Source organism: Coregonus clupeaformis, chromosome 23 (genome assembly GCF_020615455.1).
Source record: "Coregonus clupeaformis isolate EN_2021a chromosome 23, ASM2061545v1, whole genome shotgun sequence".
NCBI lineage: Eukaryota > Metazoa > Chordata > Actinopteri > Salmoniformes > Salmonidae > Coregonus > Coregonus clupeaformis.
In genome coordinates this window covers 54,831,181-54,849,520 of record NC_059214.1, presented here as the reverse complement: position 1 = coordinate 54,849,520, position 18,340 = coordinate 54,831,181, and the positions used below count along the sequence as shown (strand labels likewise).

The 18,340-nt window shown below is 42.9% G+C and overlaps 1 protein-coding gene across 1 annotated transcript in view; it reads left to right on the top strand.

Moving 5' to 3' along the window:
- LOC121556335 (UDP-glucuronic acid decarboxylase 1-like) overlaps positions 1 to 18,340 on the top strand; it is a 157,200-nt gene that overhangs the window by 41,414 nt on the left and 97,446 nt on the right. Inside the window, exons 3-4 of the mRNA XM_041870244.2 lie at positions 3,941 to 3,989; positions 12,151 to 12,194. Of these exons, the coding sequence (XP_041726178.1) occupies positions 3,941 to 3,989; positions 12,151 to 12,194 (93 nt within the window). The remainder of the gene's footprint in view (positions 1 to 3,940; positions 3,990 to 12,150; positions 12,195 to 18,340) is intronic.

Genomic DNA, 18,340 nt, shown 5'->3' with positions numbered 1-18,340 from the left:
AATACGTGGTCTGTCGTATGGTAATTTGGTAAAAAGCCAATTTGACATTTGCTCAGTACATTGTTTTCACTGAGGAAATGTACTAGTCTGCTGTTAATGATAATGCAGATAATTTTCCCAAGGTTGCTGTTGACGCATATCCCACAGTAGTTATTGGGGTCAAATTTGTCTCTACTTTTGTGGATTGGGGTGATCAGTCCTTGGTTCCAAATATTGGGGAAGATGCCAGAGCTAAGGATGATGTTAAAGAGTTTATCTGGGCGGGGTGTCTGTTGATCTGTTGCTCCTGTGTGAGGTGTTGGGTCTGCGGTTGAGGGCGATATCCTTTAGGGTCCGGGCGAAGGTGGGCACTGCTGCCTTGTATAGGTGGACCTGGTCATAAAGGCTGTTCACGTCCAGGGTGGAGTGGTGGGCCAGGTAGACATTTGGTTTGGATGCACAGTCACGGGAAATACTTGCGTTTACCCGCTGTATGGTAGCAGGGTGGAAGTCTTTTCGTGGTAACAGGGTTGAGATAACCACTTGTGCGTTGGGGAAAGTAGAATAAGCTTTTTCTATCACTCCCTTGAGTGCTGTGGCCACCCTTTCCTGCTGTGTTCTCAGGTCGTTTGTGCCTGTGTGTATTATTACAGTGGGGAAAAAAAGTATTTAGTCAGCCACCAATTGTGCAAGTTCTCCCACTTAAAAAGATGAGAGAGGCCTGTAATTTTTATCATAGGTACACGTCAACTATGACAGACAAAATGAGGAGAAAAAATCCAGAAAATCACATTGTAGGATTTTAAATGAATTTATTTGCAAATTATGGTGGAAAATAAGTATTTGGTCAATAACAAAAGTTTCTCATTACTTTGTTATATACCCTTTGTTGGCAATGACACAGGTCAAACGTTTTCTGTAAGTCTTCACAAGGTTTTCACACTGGTATTTTGGCCCATTCCTCCATGCAGATCTCCTCTAGAGCAGTGATGTTTTGGGGATGTCGCTGGGCAACACAGACTTTCAACTCCCTCCAAAGATTTTCTATGGGGTTGAGATCTGGAGACTGGCTAGGCCACTCCAGGACCTTGAAATGCTTCTTACGAAGCCACTCCTTCGTTGCCCGGGCGGTGTGTTTGGGATCATTGTCATGCTGAAAGACCCAGCCATGTTTCATCTTCAATGCCCTTGCTGATAGAAGGAGGTTTTCACTCAAAATCTCACGATACATGGCCCCATTCATTCATGCAACTCAGCATTCTTTGTCCTCCAAACACGACGAGTTGAGTTTTTACCAAAAAGTTCTATTTTGGTTTCATCTGACCATATGACATTCTCCCAATCCTCTTCTGGATCATCCAAATGCACTCTAGCAAACTTCAGATGGGCCTGGACATGTACTGGCTTAAGCAGGGGGACACGTCTGGCACTGCAGGATTTGAGTCCCTGGCGGCGTAGTGTGTTACTGATGGTAGGCTTTGTTACTTTGGTCCCAGCTCTCTGCAGGTCATTCACTAGGTCCCCCCGTGTGGTTCTGGGATTTTTGCTCACCGTTCTTGTGATCATTTTGACCCCACGGGGTGAGATCTTGCGTGGAGCCCCAGATCGAGGGAGATTATCAGTGGTCTTGTATGTCTTCCATTTCCTAATAATTGCTCCCACAGTTGATTTATTCAAACCAAGCTGCTTACCTATTGCAGATTCAGTCTTCCCAGCCTGGTGCAGGTCTACAATTTTGTTTCTGGTGTCCTTTGACAGCTCTTTGGTCTTGGCCATAGTGGAGTTTGGAGTGTGACTGTTTGAGGTTGTGGACAGGTGTCTTTTATACTGATAACAAGTTCAAACAGGTACCATTAATACAGGTAACGAGTGGAGGACAGAGGAGCCTCTTAAAGAAGAATTTACAGGTCTGTGAGAGCCAGAAATCTTGCTTGTTTGTAGGTGACCAAATACTTATTTTCCACCATCATTTGCAAATAAATTCATAAAAAATCCTACAATGTGATTTTCTGGATTTTTTTCTTCTCAATTTGTCTGTCATAGTTGACGTGTACATATGATGAAAATTACAGGCCTCTCTCATCGTTTTAAGTGGGAGAACTTGCACAATTGGTGGCTGACTAAATACTTTTTTTCCCCACTGTATGTGGCTGGGTGATCCTAGTTGGTCCTCAGACAGAAGGTCTAGGGCGCGCTGGGTGTTTGGACACCAGAGTTTAGACAATGTGTGTTTTGGAAAAAGTTTATTTTCTTGTATGTATTTCCCGTTTGAGTCCATAAGGAGTACAATCTGTGGCTTGTGTATGACCTCAGTGGGTGTGGGGGGGTCGTCATGAGGGCTATCAGGGTGTCTGACAGGGGGGTTGCTCAGAGGGGTTGGGGTCCCCTGGGCTTGGGGTTCTTCATTTGTTTGTCTGGCTGTGATGTCGAGGCTATGGTCAGGGTCTAGGGTGTACTGTTCTACTGCGGTGTCGAGACTTTGGCCAGGATCTGAGGTGGGCTGTTCTGCTGGCTTCTCTGCGGGGGTGGCCAGCTCTCTAATGGGTTGTTCTATGTCACCCGTCATCGTTCTCACCTTCTCCTCCAGCACTCTGATCCTCTCCTCTAGTGCTCTGTTCTTCTCCTGCTCCTGCTCTTTCTCCTGTCGATGTTGTCTCACCACAGTCCAGAGTGCAGACATGTCTCTCTCTACCTCCAGCTCTCCAGGTCTAGTTAAGGGGGTGTTGTTGTGCTGGACTGTTGTCTGGGTCTGTGCTGACTGGAGTGTGTTCACCTGCTGTTCCAGCTCCACCTGCCTTACCTCCAGCTGGGTGAATTTATCCTTCATTTCAATGAGGGAGTAGTACTCTGTGCTGGGAAGTTGACTTTCTGCTTAGGGTTGCTCTGTGGGGTTATTTAATGAAGAGTTCTGGTCTGACCTGCTCGGGGTGGGGGTATCTTTCTCAAGGGAGAGCTTCTCCTGCTGAGCTATTTCTTTGATTAGGTGAAAGTCCAGCTGGAACTGTTTGGTGCTGCCTTGAACCAAAACGGTTCCAGATATATAGAGATTAATATTAGATGACTCAGAGTCCTCGTTGTCCTGTATCCTGAGTTTCCACCCATCGCTAACCCCCCCTCTTAACAGAGGGGTAGTGTGCTAGTATAGCACTGTGCCATGCCAGGGGATGGTCTGTGTGGAAGGTAAGGTTGCTTATGTTCCCATTTTTATAAAAATCAGCTAAAAGTGTCTCCTGCGTCCCCAAAAGAAGTTTCATTTTGTACTCTTTTCGTGTCTTGTCGTTTTTTACATTCAGAGGGTACTGTATTTTAATGACCTCTGAACAGCGGGGGGGGTGCTTCTAAGGCCTCTCCATTTGGTTGGGGTAGACTGTGCGACTCTCCTGCCATTGTTAGTCTCAAGGGCTTTGACACCTCTCACTTCACACGTCAGTGCTAATTGAAATTGTATCTCTTTGTACTAGCAAGCTTGGTAGCCTTAGCATTCAGTCCTTATAAAGTAAAATATATCATTGTAATGTATTTTTCTTCTTGGTTTTTGAAAGTGAAAAATAGCTTCATACTAAACATTACTCACTCAGTTCCAGGTTGGATGGTGTTTTCAGGTTTCTGTTTGTTTGCCAGAGCATTTGCTGTATAGTTTGGGAATAGTAATCCTTGGTAGTAGAAAGCCTTCCAGGTAATTCCGTCCAAAATCAGGTTGTAGGTTTGGAGTTTTGGTTTGGAATGAAGTTTATGTTGTGGAGGGTAGCATCCTGTATATGTCCCTGCCAAAAAATCCTACTTTATCTTACTCTAAATCTATATTTTTTGTTAAAAATGCAGGAGCAATGTCTTTGAGCTCTCTCTCTCCTCTCTCTCTCTCTCTCTCTCTCTCTCTCTCTCTCTCTCTCTCTCTCTCTCTCTCTCTCTCTCTCTCTCTCTCTCTCTCTCTCTCTCTCTCTCTCTTCCCCCCTATATATAGATCCATACAGGAACATGGGGAGATGAAGATTGAGGAAAGCATTGACGAGGTGAGTGAGTTCTCTCTTCCTTCCTGTTTTCCCCTCATGCAATGTATGGTCAACATTAATAATAAAGTGTCCCCTGCACGAAATCCTCAATCCAACACACACAGAGCGTACACACTGACAAGAGTTACGTGTAATTAAGGCTTCAATAAGAGGCAGCAGCGCATTTTAATTAAAACTCCCAGTCACTGGCCAGGCACCCGAGGTATTCAAACGTCTAACCGCTTGTCTTGTTGGCTTTATTCTTCTTTATCTATCTCCTGGTTGTCATATTTACCCAGAAGACCCAAACAACCGCTGACAGGGAGCTGTAAATTATGCAGATAAAGTCAGACTGACATGGCACAATGGGATGGTGATGAGGCGTTGCTAATGATCATTTAGTGCAGGGATGGATGAGTAGAGACTGGAGGGCCGTGCTGTGCTTTTGTTCCAGCACTTAACATACCTGATTCTACTGGTCCTGTGTACTGGACATTGTGTTAACCAGGGATGTGTTTTGCATTATGGACGGTCTGAGGTATTACTACATGGTAGTGAATATGGAATTGCTGTCACTGTGCTGGGCTAGGAAGGAAGGGAACCACAGGAGCTGGGAGATTAACTCTGCATGTGTGTGTGTGTGTTTGCTTGTGTTTGTGATGAAGCAAGCATACCTCAGCTCCCAGATCTTGTCTATCAGGGGAGCAACCACCTGTGTGAGAGAGAGAGAGAGATGCCAGTCACATTAAAAAGTCAGCCTTATAAACACAGATAATCATCGGTCTATTACGGAATCAAAATGGCGTCTTATCTCTGTCAGTTTCTTCATTCGAATATTTTGCATCTTCAAAGTGGTAGGCATGTTGTGTAAATCAAATGATACAAACCCCCCAAAAATCAATTTTAATTCCAGGTTGTAAGGCAACAAAATAGGAAAAATGCCAAGGGGGGTGAATACTTTCGCAAACCACTGTAGCAGATATAGCCAAGGTAAAACATGAGCCGTTCCCAATAATTAAAACAAAATGTCAAGGAAACTGTTGGCTATTACACCAGGCAGAGATGAGTGACATTTTAAAAAACATTTTAGTCATTTAGCAGACGCTCTTATCCAGAGCGTCTTACAGTTAGTGAGTGCATACATTTTCATACTGGCCCCCCGTGGGAAACGAACCCACAACCCTGGCGTTGCAAGCGCCATGCTCTACCAACTGAGCTACAGGAGGCTCGCGGACAGCAGTGGACGCATAAATTCTGGCCTAATGACAATAGCCACATTTGTCATTACACTTTTTGGTGTTTTGTGTAACAGATGTCTCTTTCCATTCGCCACTGTTTGGTGGCTGGAAATAGTTGCAAATAATAATAATAATAATAATAATAATATGCCATTTAGCAGACGCTTTTATCCAAAGCGACTTACAGTCATGCGTGCATACATTTTTGTGTATGGGTGGTCCCGGGGATCGAACCCACTACCTTGGCGTTACAAGCGCCGTGCTCTACCAGCTGAGCTACAGAGGACCAAATGAATGAATGTGCGCGGGTAGCCTAATAAGGAGCCCTTTTGAAGTGACTGTTTGACAATCAGATGAAAACATCTTGACTGGTTGTATTTATGCCACAAAAGGTAATACCATTTAAAGTTAAATGACGTCTTTACAACTAGGCCCACAGAGGATTCTATTGAATTAATAGGGACTGTATACGGTGCATTCTGAAAGTATTCAGACCTCTTGATATTTTCCACATTTTGTTACGTTACAGCCTTATTCTCAAATGGATTAAATAGTTTTTTCCCCTCATCAAATCTACACACAATACCCCATAATGACAAAGCAAAAACAGGTTTTTAGACATTTTGAGAAAAAATACTGAAATATCACATTTATATAAGTATTTAGACCCTTTACTCAGTACTTTGTTGAAGCACCTTTTACAGTGATTACAGCCTCGAGTCTTCTTGGGTATGACGCTACAAGCTTGGCACACCTGTATTTGGAGAGTTTCCCATTCCAGTGGCGGTCAGTGCCGTTTAAGATGAGGGAGGACGATTCTGTTTTTTTAATGAGCATGGCCTTTTCTATTACAGCATATTGGATGAATGTCATTCATATTCCATTCACCCAGTTTAATGTAACAGCGATAGGTTTAGGCTAATACATGATACTCACATTTTCCCTAAACCCATCATGAGGTTACTACAACCTAGCCTATGAATTCAAGTTTACAACGTAAGTGCGCACAGGTCGAGAGTAAAATGTGAGGAGACACATGGACAGACAGTGACACATTCAATACTGCCGTCTAGTTGCATCTAGCTGATATAGGGTGTAATCATTAGTCCAACAGTTGCAAACGAGAGTTTCTATTGGACAAATTTAGGTATGTTTATCCCCGTTTTGTTCCGTTTTTAGAAAAGTTTTTCAACAGAATCGGCGGAATGAATACATCCCTGATCACGCAGTAAACACAGTTCACTTTCATAACAGCCACGTTGTATTCCTTCTCGCATCTATGCGCTCTCCTCCTCGCATCTTTTCCCTTCTTTGCTTGTGGATGTCAATGCACAACACATCAGCTGTATGTGACCAGGGGAAAAAAACTTTGTCTCATTCATTGTCACCATATTCATTGTCACCAATTTTTCCTTAATTTTTGAAGAAATTAATTTGTTAAAAACTGTTCAACTATTGTCTTTCTCTCTTTTTGAGTCAACTACTCAAACACATTTTATGCATTGTAGTGCTAGCTAGCTGTATCTTATGCTTTCATTACTAGATTCATTCTCTGATCCTTTGATTGGGTGGACAATATGTCAGTTAATGCTGCAAGAGCTCTGATAGGTTGAAGGACATCCTCCGGAAGTTGTCATAATTACTGTGTAAGTCTATGGATCGGGGTGAGAACCATGAGCGTCCTAGGTTTTGTATTGAAGTCAATGTACCCAGAGGAGGATGGAAGCTAGCTGTTCACCGGCTATACCATTGTGCTACCCTACAGAGTGCTGTTGAGGCTACTCTAGACCTTCATTGCAAAATAGTATGTTTTAATCAATTATTTGGTGACGTGATTATATTTAATATAGTTTTATCTAAAAAGGATACTTTTTGGGGAGCGTCGCTGCACAGCTATTTTCAGGTCTCTCCAGAGATGTTCGATCGGGTTCAAGTCCGGGCTCTGGCTGGGTCACTCAAGGACATTCAGAGACTTGTCCCGAAGCCACTCCTGCGTTTTCTTGGTTGTGTGCTTAAGGTCGGTGTCCTGTTGGAAGGTGAACCTTTGCCCCAGTCTGAGGTCCTGTGTGCTCTGGAGCAGGTTTTCATCAAGGATCTCTCTGTACTTTGCTCCGTTCATCTTTCCCTTGATCTTGACTAGTCTCCTAGTCCCTGCCGCTGAAAAACATCCCCACAGCATGATGCTGCCACCACCATGCTTCACCATAGGGATGGTACCAGGTTTCCTCCAGATGTGACACTTGGCATTCAGGCCAAAGAGTTCAATCTTGGTTTCATCTGACCAGGGAATCATGTTTCTCATGGTCTGAAAGTCTTTAGGTGCCTTTTGGCAAACTCCAAGCGGGCTGTCGTGTGCCTTTTTATTGAGGAGTGGCTTCCGTCTGATTTGGTGGTGCTGCAGAGATGGTTGTCCTTCTGGAAGATTCTCCCATCTCCACAGCGGAACTCTGGAATGCTGTCAGAGTGACCATCGGGTTCTTAGTCACTGGTCACTTCCCTGACCAAGGTCCTTCTCCCCCGATTGCTCAGTTTGGCGGGGCGGCCAGCTCTAGGGAGAGTCTTGGTGGTTCCAAACTTATTCTATTTAATAATGATGGAGGCCACTGTGTTCTTGGGGACCTTCAATGCTGCAGAAATGTTTTGGTACCCTTCCCCAGATCTGTGCCTCGACACAATCCTGTCTCGGAGCTCTATGGACAATTCCTTCGACCTCATGGCTTGGTTTTTGCTCTGACAGGCACTGTCAACTGTGAGACCTTATATAGATACGTGTGTGCCTTTCCAAATCATGTCCAATCAATTGAATTTACCACAGGTGGGCTCCAATCAAGTTGTAGAAACATCTCAAGGATGATCAATGGAAACAGGATGCACCCAAGCTCAATTTCGAGTCTCATAGCAAAGGGTCTGAATACTTATGTAATTAAGGTATATTTATTTTTTATTTTTAATACATTTGCAAAAATTTCTAAAAACCTGTTTTCGCTTTGTCATTATGGAGTATTCGGTGTAAATTGATGAGGAAAAAAAATACTTTCATCCATTTTAGAATAAGGCTGTAATGTAACAGAATGTGGAAAAAGTCAAGGGGTCTGAATACTTTCCGAATGCACTGTATGTAGTTCTATGATTGTTGGGTGTATATAGCATGGTGGAAAGAGTATGTTGCCTTTTCTGTAGCCCACAGGCTGGAGATAAAATGTATGACAATGAGACAGACACTTTCTACATCATGCAAGTTTCTCCTATCAAATAGCCTAAGCTAAATAGTGCCCAATCAAATAAAAAATTTGCTTACATGTTAACAAAAAACATATCCTAAAAACATGACAGGTCAAAGTAAAATGGACAATCTGAAATGGACAATCAGGCTACTCACATCTGCTGTCCAGGAGTTTGACCCCTTGGGCTAAATTGTCATGATCAGTGGTTTCAAGTTTGTATCTGTCATTTTTAGGCGAGCTGATCATGGCGAAAAATAAATACTTCAGATTTCCCGCTGTGTAAACACATTGCAAATAGGCTCAGGATAACTCCTTATAAAGGCAGTGGCTTGTATTCATGGTTGTCAAGGGAAGCCAGACTTCCCCAAAAAATGGCCATAAAAGTAAAATAATAATAATCTTTCGTCTCTCTGTGTTTCATAATTTTCCTTCAATTCGCAAGAGGCTGAATGTATCTCACCAGAGAAAGCATCCGAGCGAGGGAAACAGCGAGTCAACATGTTTTTTTTCTACTTGCACACACACACACACACACACACACACACACACACACACACAGAAATCAAGTTGTTTAGTAGTCCAAAAATGTCAGAAACATTAACTTGCTTGAAACTGCTGTAGTACGTCATGTAACTGTTTGTTTGTGCACTTCACCGGACACATGTTGCTCTCCGGTTTTGTGATGAAACAAAGGTGTGGTTGAATTTATTCTGCTTCTGTGTCTTCTTATTGTCTCAGCCTTAGGCCTATATATCACGGTGGCAAGGGATATGAACTAACAGGTTATAGAACAAACAACGCAATTATCACAACACGTAGGTTGTAATATGGCTGTTTTTCCTGGCTTCCTCAGTGATATTACCCACGAACTGCTGCTGGATAAAGTTGGGTAGCTGATATTCAGATCTTAAATAGCCAAATTGATTAGTCATAGAAATCAGGACTAATAAAGCCAATGCATCGGCCTGTTTTAAAAACGGTGAGCCTAACACATGGATGTAAGTTCATAAAATTCCTTTGCAGGCCAACACGTTAGGCTACACCCCAGTAAGGACGGACTGACGCCGACATCTTCTGGACATCTTTTTTTGGTCCTGTCCTGTCCGGACCTGCCATCTTTTTTTGGTGTTTTACAAACGGTAGGCCTACCACATAGATAGGCATTCATAAAATACATTTTCAAGCAACACTGTAGGCTACACCTCAGTAAGCACGAATTGATGCCAACGCCTTTTGGACTTTTTTGTTCTGGTGCAGTCCGGACCGTCCTTGATTTCCATGGACGTTAGTTTTCTGTCCCGTCCGGACCAATCAACCAATCATAGAATGTATGTTTGGTTCAGATTTTGTCTGATCTAGACCAGCCTTGAATTGGCCAAACATAGACGTCTATACTTGGTTCAGATTTGGTCCGGTCTGGACCGGCCTTGATTTATATAAATTATGTATTTTCAACTTTCATTCAGAACTGAAAATGAACCTGATTTCAACGGCCCGAAAAGACGCCTCTTCACCTTTCATTCAGAACCTACATTTAACCTAACTTCAATGTCTGGAAAATGCATATTTTAGATGTCTTTTCAATGTCACTTTGCTTACTGGGACTATTCTACTTTTGCGGGGGGGCTGCAATCTTTTTGTCTCCCCTAGGGTGGCAGAACAGCCAGGACCGGCCCTGTGTGTGTGTGTGTGTGTGTGTGTGTGTGTGTGTGTGTGTGTGTGTGTGTGTGTGTGTGTGTGTGTCTGTGCAGGCTTTTACACAGGATTACATTTCTCCCCCCCACACACACACTGATCTCTGATTAGACATCTCACACCGATGGATGAAGGTGTTGTCTGGGAACCGAGAAACTGTGTGTGTGAATGTGTATATACGTGTGTGTGTGCTTGCTTCAGTGCACATGTGTGCGTGCACGGAAGATGCAAGCCTTAGTTCTCCTAAGGGAATACAACAAACTAAATTATTGAAGTGTGACTTAGTCTTGTTGTCGGGTGCGTTTGTTAACCGACAGGCAAAACAGTTCCACCTGAAATCACATGCTCCTCAACAAGTGATCAGTCGTACAGAGTAGCCCAAATCAAACTACTCTAAACTGCTCTACAGCATTACACTTACAGTGGGGAAAAAAAGTATTTAGTCAGCCACCAATTGTGCAAGTTCTCCCACTTAAAAAGATGAGAGAGGCCTGTAATTTTCATCATAGGTACACGTCAACTATGACAGACAAAATGATAATTTTTTTTCCAGAAAATCACATTGTAGGATTTGTCATGAATTTATTTGCAAATTATGGTGGAAAATAAGTATTTGGTCAATAACAAAAGTTTCTCAATACTTTGTTATATACCCTTTGTTGGCAATGACACAGGTCAAACGTTTTCTGTAAGTCTTCACAAGGTTTTCACACACTGTTGCTGGTATTGTGGCCCATTCCTCCATGCAGATATCCTCTAGAGCAGTGATGTTTTGGGGCTGTCGCTGGGCAACACGGACTTTCAACTCCCTCCAAAGATTTTCTATGGGGTTGAGATCTGGAGACTGGCTAGGCCACTCCAGGACCTTGAAATGCTTCTTACGAAGCCACTCCTTCGTTGCCCGAGCGGTGTGTTTGGGATCATTGTCATGCTGAAAGACCCAGCCATGTTTCATCTTCAATGCCCTTGCTGATAGAAGGAGGTTTTCACTCAAAATCTCACGATACATGGCCCCATTCATTCATGCAACTCAGCATTCTTTGTCCTCCAAACATGACGAGTTGAGTTTTTACCAAAAAGTTCTATTTTGGTTTCATCTGACCATATGACATTCTCTCGATCCTCTTCTGGATCATCCAAATGCACTCTAGCAAACTTCAGACGGGCCTGGACATGTACTGGCTTAAGCAGGGGGACACGTCTGGCACTGCAGGATTTGAGTCCCTGGCGGCGTAGTGTGTTACTGATGGTAGGCTTTGTTACTTTGGTCCCAGCTCTCTGCAGGTCATTCACTAGGTCCCCCCGTGTGGTTCTGGGATTTTTGCTCACCGTTTTTGTGATCATTTTGACCCAACGGGGTGAGATTTTGCGTGGAGCCCCAGATCGAGGGAGATTATCAGTGGTCTTGTATGTCTTCCATTTCCTAATAATTGCTCCCACAGTTGATTTCTTCAAACCAAGCTGCTTACTTATTGCAGATTCAGTCTTCCCAGCCTGGTGCAGGTCTACAATTTGTTTCTGGTGTCCTTTGACAGCTCTTTGGTCTTGGCCATAGTGGAGTTTGGAGTGTGACTGTTTGAGGTTGTGGACAGGTGTCTTTTATACTGATAACCAGTTCAAATAGGTGCCATTAATGCAGGTAACGAGTGGAGGACAGAGGAGGCTCTTAAAGAAGAAGTTACAGGTCTGTGAGAGCCAGAAATCTTGCTTGTTTATAGGTGACCAAATACTTATTTTCCACCATAATTTGCAAATAAATTCATTAAAAATCCTACAATGTGATTTGCTGGAATTTCTTTTCTCAATTTGTCTGTCATAGTTGACGTGTACCTATGATGAAAATTACAGGCCTCTCTCATCTTTTTAAGTGGGAGAACTTGCACAATTGGTGGCTGACTAAATACTTTTTCCCCCACTGTATACTGTACCGTATGTATCCTTACAGGAGGATGATACCACGATACCATATTATCCCTGCAGGATCATTCTAATCTTTATTTCTATTCTTTTCTCTCTCTCTCACAGGTGGTTGCTCCCCTCAGAGACAAAATCCGGGATCTGGAGCTGAGGTATGCCTGCTTCATCACACACGCAAGCACACACACACGAAGAGTTAATCTCCCAGCAGTGGCATCTTTATTCATAACATATTGTAGTAATGGTGGTCTTCTATGCAGCAGACGCTTCATATCTTAAATGGGCAATTTGCAGTTCAAACAATAACAAAGCAGACACCCCGCCTCAGTTTTGGTAAACAGCTGAGGAATAGGGCTGGAGAAATGTAACTACTTTCAAATTCATAGATGGAACTATGGATGCAAGGACTGATCATCCATGATATCAAGTTGTTCGTTTTAACCATGTTTTGAGGCTATACAGTGTTTGTTTACAATTGAACAGTGGAGTTAACAAGTTTATATTTTGGGTTCTGATTGGGTACGACAGTTAAACTAAGGTCATGAGGCATTTTTAAGTTAGAATCAATGGGTATATGTGGCCGACCGGCTCAAGTCGGTCTTATGTAGCAAAATTTGAAATTGTGTTTTTTACATTGGATAAAAGTAGAGACTCGGGGCTAGAAAATGGTATATCATACACTACAGTTGAGGAACAATGGGAAAGTAATTCTGCTTTGAAAGTTGATAAACTTGTAACCTCACTTTTAAGAAAATGGCTCTTGAATGTTTTGGTACACCTACTGGAGAGCTCTTCTTTGTCTACACCCATTCAGCATCGTTCACAGATTTCAAGACTAAAGGCTGGTTTATACTACGGGTGTGTTCGTAAATTTAATCTGGAGTGCCAGAGTGTGCTCACAGTGCACTCTGGGCGTTGTCAGATTGTCCTTCGTAAATTCAGATGGTTTCGCTCTCGGAGCGTTCAGAGCGCACACTGGACGAACTGGCCGAGGAGTAGGGTTGATCCGAGCGTTCTGACCTAACAACAGCTATCAAGCACCCAAGCTAACTGGCTTGCTAGCTACTTCCAGACACAAATGAGAGAACAGCTCACTCTGACCATTTTACTCACCCTAGCAGAGCTGGTTAGGCTGTTTTTATGTTATCCAAAGCGTTGGTGCCTGCAACTGTGCTGATGGCAACAATTTAATTACACTTTTTTGCCAACGTTTACTGACACTGGCCATATTCAAGGGGTGTTGAGCGTTCGTAAATTCGTCAGTTATTCTGCGCTCTGGCACACTCAGACGAGAGTGTTCTGAAATCGGAGTAGATAGCCAGAGCAAATTCACCAGCTACGTCTATCGACAGTTGTCGCAGTGACATCATGAACATTCTATTGAAATGGTTACTTGCATAGTGGGGTCTTTTTGTTTAGACATGTAGCTAGCTAGCTAAACAATTAACCATAATCCCAACTCATTACGTTACTACCCTGCATGAATCTGCAGGTAGCTAACCAACCAGGTTCAATGTAGCTTGTTTTTAGACACAGGTCCAGGAATGGCTAAAGGATTGCAATATTTACCTGGAGCTAACCCTGCAGATAGCACTACTGGGTGATCTGAAAAGTCATAGTCAATCGATCAATAACATAATAATACTATTAGCAAAAATGTTTCTTTTCAATTCACAATCTGTAGAAACAATGAGAATAGAAAGGTTCAGAACTTTTGTAAGACAGTACAGTTGAAATATATATGGCAAATAGAAATCCTATATGGATGGTGTTAAAAGATAGATGGGATGTTTTGAATGGAATAGAAGGAGGGGACTAATAACAACTAACAACAAACAATAACAAGATAACTAATAATGTAGGCACGCTGTGTCCATAATAAGTGTATGGGTTGTAGTTTGGGAGCTTTTGTGAAGGAGCACAGTTAGAAAGATATGGCATATAGAAGCAAACCGGATGGACATCATGAAAATGATCAGCGAGGTTGAGAGTAGAAGAAGTTCAGGAGAAAGAACAAACAAAATGTAATTACTGTAAAATGTGTCCATAAAATGTAGATAGTGGGTATGGGCTGGAAGTAGAGGCCTAGGCTTTGTTGTTCACTAGTTTACTCCAAGTGGGGAAAGGGTGGCCGGATTGGAAAGTAATAAAGGGGAATATATATAATTTTAAAAAGGGTATGTATGTATGTATGTATGTACAATGAGGGAAAAAAGTATTTGATCCCCTGCTGATTTTGTACATTTGCCCACTGACAAAGAAATGATCAGTCTATAATTTTAATGGTAGGTTTATTTGAACAGTGAGAGACAGAATAACAACAAAAAAATCCAGAAAAACGCATGTCAAAAATGTTATAAATTGATTTGCATTTTAATGAAGGAAATAAGTATTTGACCCCCTCTCAATCAGAAAGATTTCTGACTCCCAGGTGTCTTTTATACAGGTAACGAGCTGAGATTAGGAGCACACTCTTAAAGGGAGTGCTCCTAATCTCAGCTTGTTACCTGTATAAAAGACACCTGTCCACAGAAGCAATCAATCAATCAGATTCCAAACTCTCCACCATGGCCAAGACCAAAGAGCTCTCCAAGGATGTCAGGGACAAGATTGTAGACCCACACAAGGCTGGAATGGGCTACAAGACCATTGCCAAGCAGCTTGGTGAGAAGGTGACAACAGTTGGTGCGATTATTCGCAAATGGAAGAAACACAAAATAACTGTCAATCTCCCTCGGCCTGGGGCTCCATGCAAGATCTCACCTCGTGGAGTTGCAATGATCATAAGAACGGTGAGGAATCAGCCCAGAACTACACGGGAGGATCTTGTCAATGATCTCAAGGCAGCTGGGACCATAGTCACCAAGAAAACAATTGATAACACACTACGCCGTGAAGGACTGAAATCCTGCAGCGCCCGCAAGGTCCCCCTGCTGAAGAAAGCACATATACAGGCCCGTCTGAAGTTTGCCAATTAACATTTGAATGATTCAGAGGAGAACTGGGTGAAAGTGTTGTGGTCAGATGAGACCAAAATCGAGCTCTTTGGCATCAACTCAACTTGCCGTGTTTGGAGGAGGAGGAATGCTGCCTATGACCCCAAGAACACCATCCCCACCGTCAAACATGGAGGTGGAAACATTATGCTTTGGGTGTGTTTTTCTGCTAATGGGGACAGGACAACTTCACCGCATCAAAGGGACGATGGACGGGGCCATGTACTGTCAAATCTTGGGTGAGAACCTCCTTCCCTCAGCCAGGGCATTGAAAATGGGTCGTGGATGGGTATTCCAGCATGACAATGACCCAAAACACACGGCCAAGGCAACAAAGGAGTGGCTCAAGAAGAAGCACATTAAGGTCCTGGAGTGGCCTAGGCAGTCTCCAGACCTTAATCCCATAGAAAATCTGTGGAGGGAGCTGAAGGTTCGAGTTGCCAAACGTCAGGCTCGAAACCTTAATGACTTGGAGAAGATCTGCAAAGAGGAGTGGGACAAAATCCCTCCTGAGATGTGTGCAAACCTGGTGGCCAACTACAAGAAACGTCTGACCTCTGTGATTGCCAACAAGGGTTTTGCCACCAAGTACTAAGTCATGTTTTGCAGAGGGGTCAAATACTTATTTCCCTCATTAAAATGCAAATCAATTTATAACAGTTTTGACATGCCTTTTTCTGGATTTTTTTGTTGTTCTGTCTCTCACTTTTCAAATAAACCTACCATTAAAATTATAGACTGATCATGTCTTTGTCAGTGGGCAAACGTACAAAATCAGCAGGGGATCAAATACTTTTTTCCCTCACTGTGGGGAGGGGAGTATTTGATACACTGCCGATTTTGCAGGTTTTCCTACTTACAAAGCATGTAGAGGTCTGTAATTTTTATCATAGGTACACTTCAACTGTGAGAGACGGAATCTAAAACAAAAATCCAGAAAATCACATTGTATGATTTTTAAGTAATTAATTTGCTTTTTATTGCATGACATAAGTATTTGATACATCAGAAAAGCAGAACTTAATATTTGATACAGAAACCTTTGTTTGCAATTACAGAGATCATATGTTTCCTGTAGGTCTTGACCAGGTTTGCACACACTGCAGCAGGGATTTTGGCCCACTCCTCCATACAGACCTTCTCCAGATCCTCCAGGTTTCGGGGCTGTCACTGGGCAATACGGACTTCCAGCTCCCTCCAAAGATTTTCTATTGGGTTCAGGTCTGGAGACTGACTAGGCCACTCCAGGACCTTGAGATTCTTCTTACGGAGCCACTCCTTAGTTGCCCTGGCTGTGTGTTTTGGGTCGTTGTCATGCTGGAAGACCCAGCCACGACCCATCTTCAAAGCCCTTACTGAGGGAAGGAGGTTGTTGGCCAAGATCTCGCGATACATGGCCCCATCCATTCTCCCCTCAATACGGTGCAGTCGTCCTGTCCCCTTTGCAGAAAAGCATCCCCAAAGAATTATGTTTCCACCTCCATACTTCACAGTTGGGATGGTGTTCTTGGGGTTGTACTCATCCTTCTTCTTTTAGACCAAAAAGCTATATTTTTGTCTCATCAGACCACATGACCTTCTCCCATTCCTCCTCTGGATCATCCAGATGGTCATTAGCAAACTTCGGACGAGCCTGGACATGCGCTGGCTTGAGCAGGGGGACCTTGCTTGCGCTGCAGGATTTTAATCCATGACGGCGTAGTGTGTTACTAATGGTTTTCTTTGAGACTGTGGTCCCAGCTCTCTTCAGGTCATTGACCAGGTCCTGCCGTGTAGTTCTGGGCTGATCCCTCACCTTCCTCACGATCATTGATGCCTCACGAGGTGAGATCTTGCATGGAGCCCCAGACCGAGGGTGATTGACCGTCATCTTGAACTTCTTCCATTTTCTAATAATTGCGCCAAAAGTTGTTGCCTTCTCACCAAGCTGCTTGCCTATTGTCCTGTAGCCCATCCCAGCCTTGTGCAGGTCTACAATGTTATCCCTGATGTCCTTACACAGCTCTCTGGTCTTGGCCATTGTGGAGAGGTTGGAGTCTGTTTGATTGAGTGTGTGGACAGGTGTCTTTTATACAGGTAACGAGTTCAAACAGGTGCATTTAATACAGGTAATGAGTGGAGAACAGGAGGGCTTCTTAAAGAAAATCTAACAGGTCTGTGAGAGCCGGAATTCTTACTGGTTGGTAGGTGATCAAATACTTATGTCATGCAATAAAATGCAAATGAATTACTTAAAAATCATACAATGTGATTTTCTGGATTTTTGTTTTAGATTCCGTCTCTCACAGTTGAAGTGTACCTATGATAAAAATTACAGACCTCTACATGCATTGTAAGTAGGAAAACCTGCAAAATCGGCAGTGTATCAAATACTTGTTCTCCCCACTGTGTGTATATATATAAAACATGGGGGATTGGAAGTGATGCAGACAATTACATTGATGGAAGTTACAATCTGTCTGCAATATTAAGCTGATCAACCCCCCCACAAAATAAAATAAAAACATGAGGCTATAACTAGCAATGTAAATGGCTCTGAGATACGAATAATGTAACTACACAGATCATACACATAATGTTAGCTAGCGAGCCAGCCAGCTAACGTTAGCTAGCTAGCTAACAGTACACTTTAACTTGAAATGAAAACAACTTTCTGACAGAATTAGAAACGCGTAATATCTGAAAATGTAGCTAGCTAGACTATCTTACCCGTATACATGGATGGACGCTTCTCCCTCTCTGTCATGGATGCCATGGTTGCCCTTAGTTTGAAGATGTAATCCGGAGACTTTGTCTGCATATTTGCAATCAAACGCCAGAATTTTCTCCATCTCCTTAGCTTTCATACTCTAATTCCACAACTCGGTCCTCCAGAAAGTGGAGAGCAACACTTATGCAGTTCTGCTACGTGATATCTTTCAAAAAAGCAGCGTTAGAAAGGATTACCTACACATACTGACCAACTCATGTTATAGACAGAAGCGTGCTACATGGCAGACAAATCCGAACTCATCTCTTGGCATGTCCAGCCCACTCGTTATCTCAGCCAATCATGGCTAGCGGGAAGGTTGCTGTCTTTTTCTGTGGCTCGTAATTTAACAATTTTATTCGTATTTTACAGATGGCATACAAGTTTGTTATTAAGGCTCATGAAAGTTCACATGTTTCAGAAGGCATTTCTGCCCAAAAATGCATTTTGATTTAAAAAAAAGTTTACGTTCAAATGTCTCTCCTGTGAAGTAGTGATGTGCGACATATGCCTAGTTTCCTGAAACGAGTCGCATATATAATTTATTCAAAAG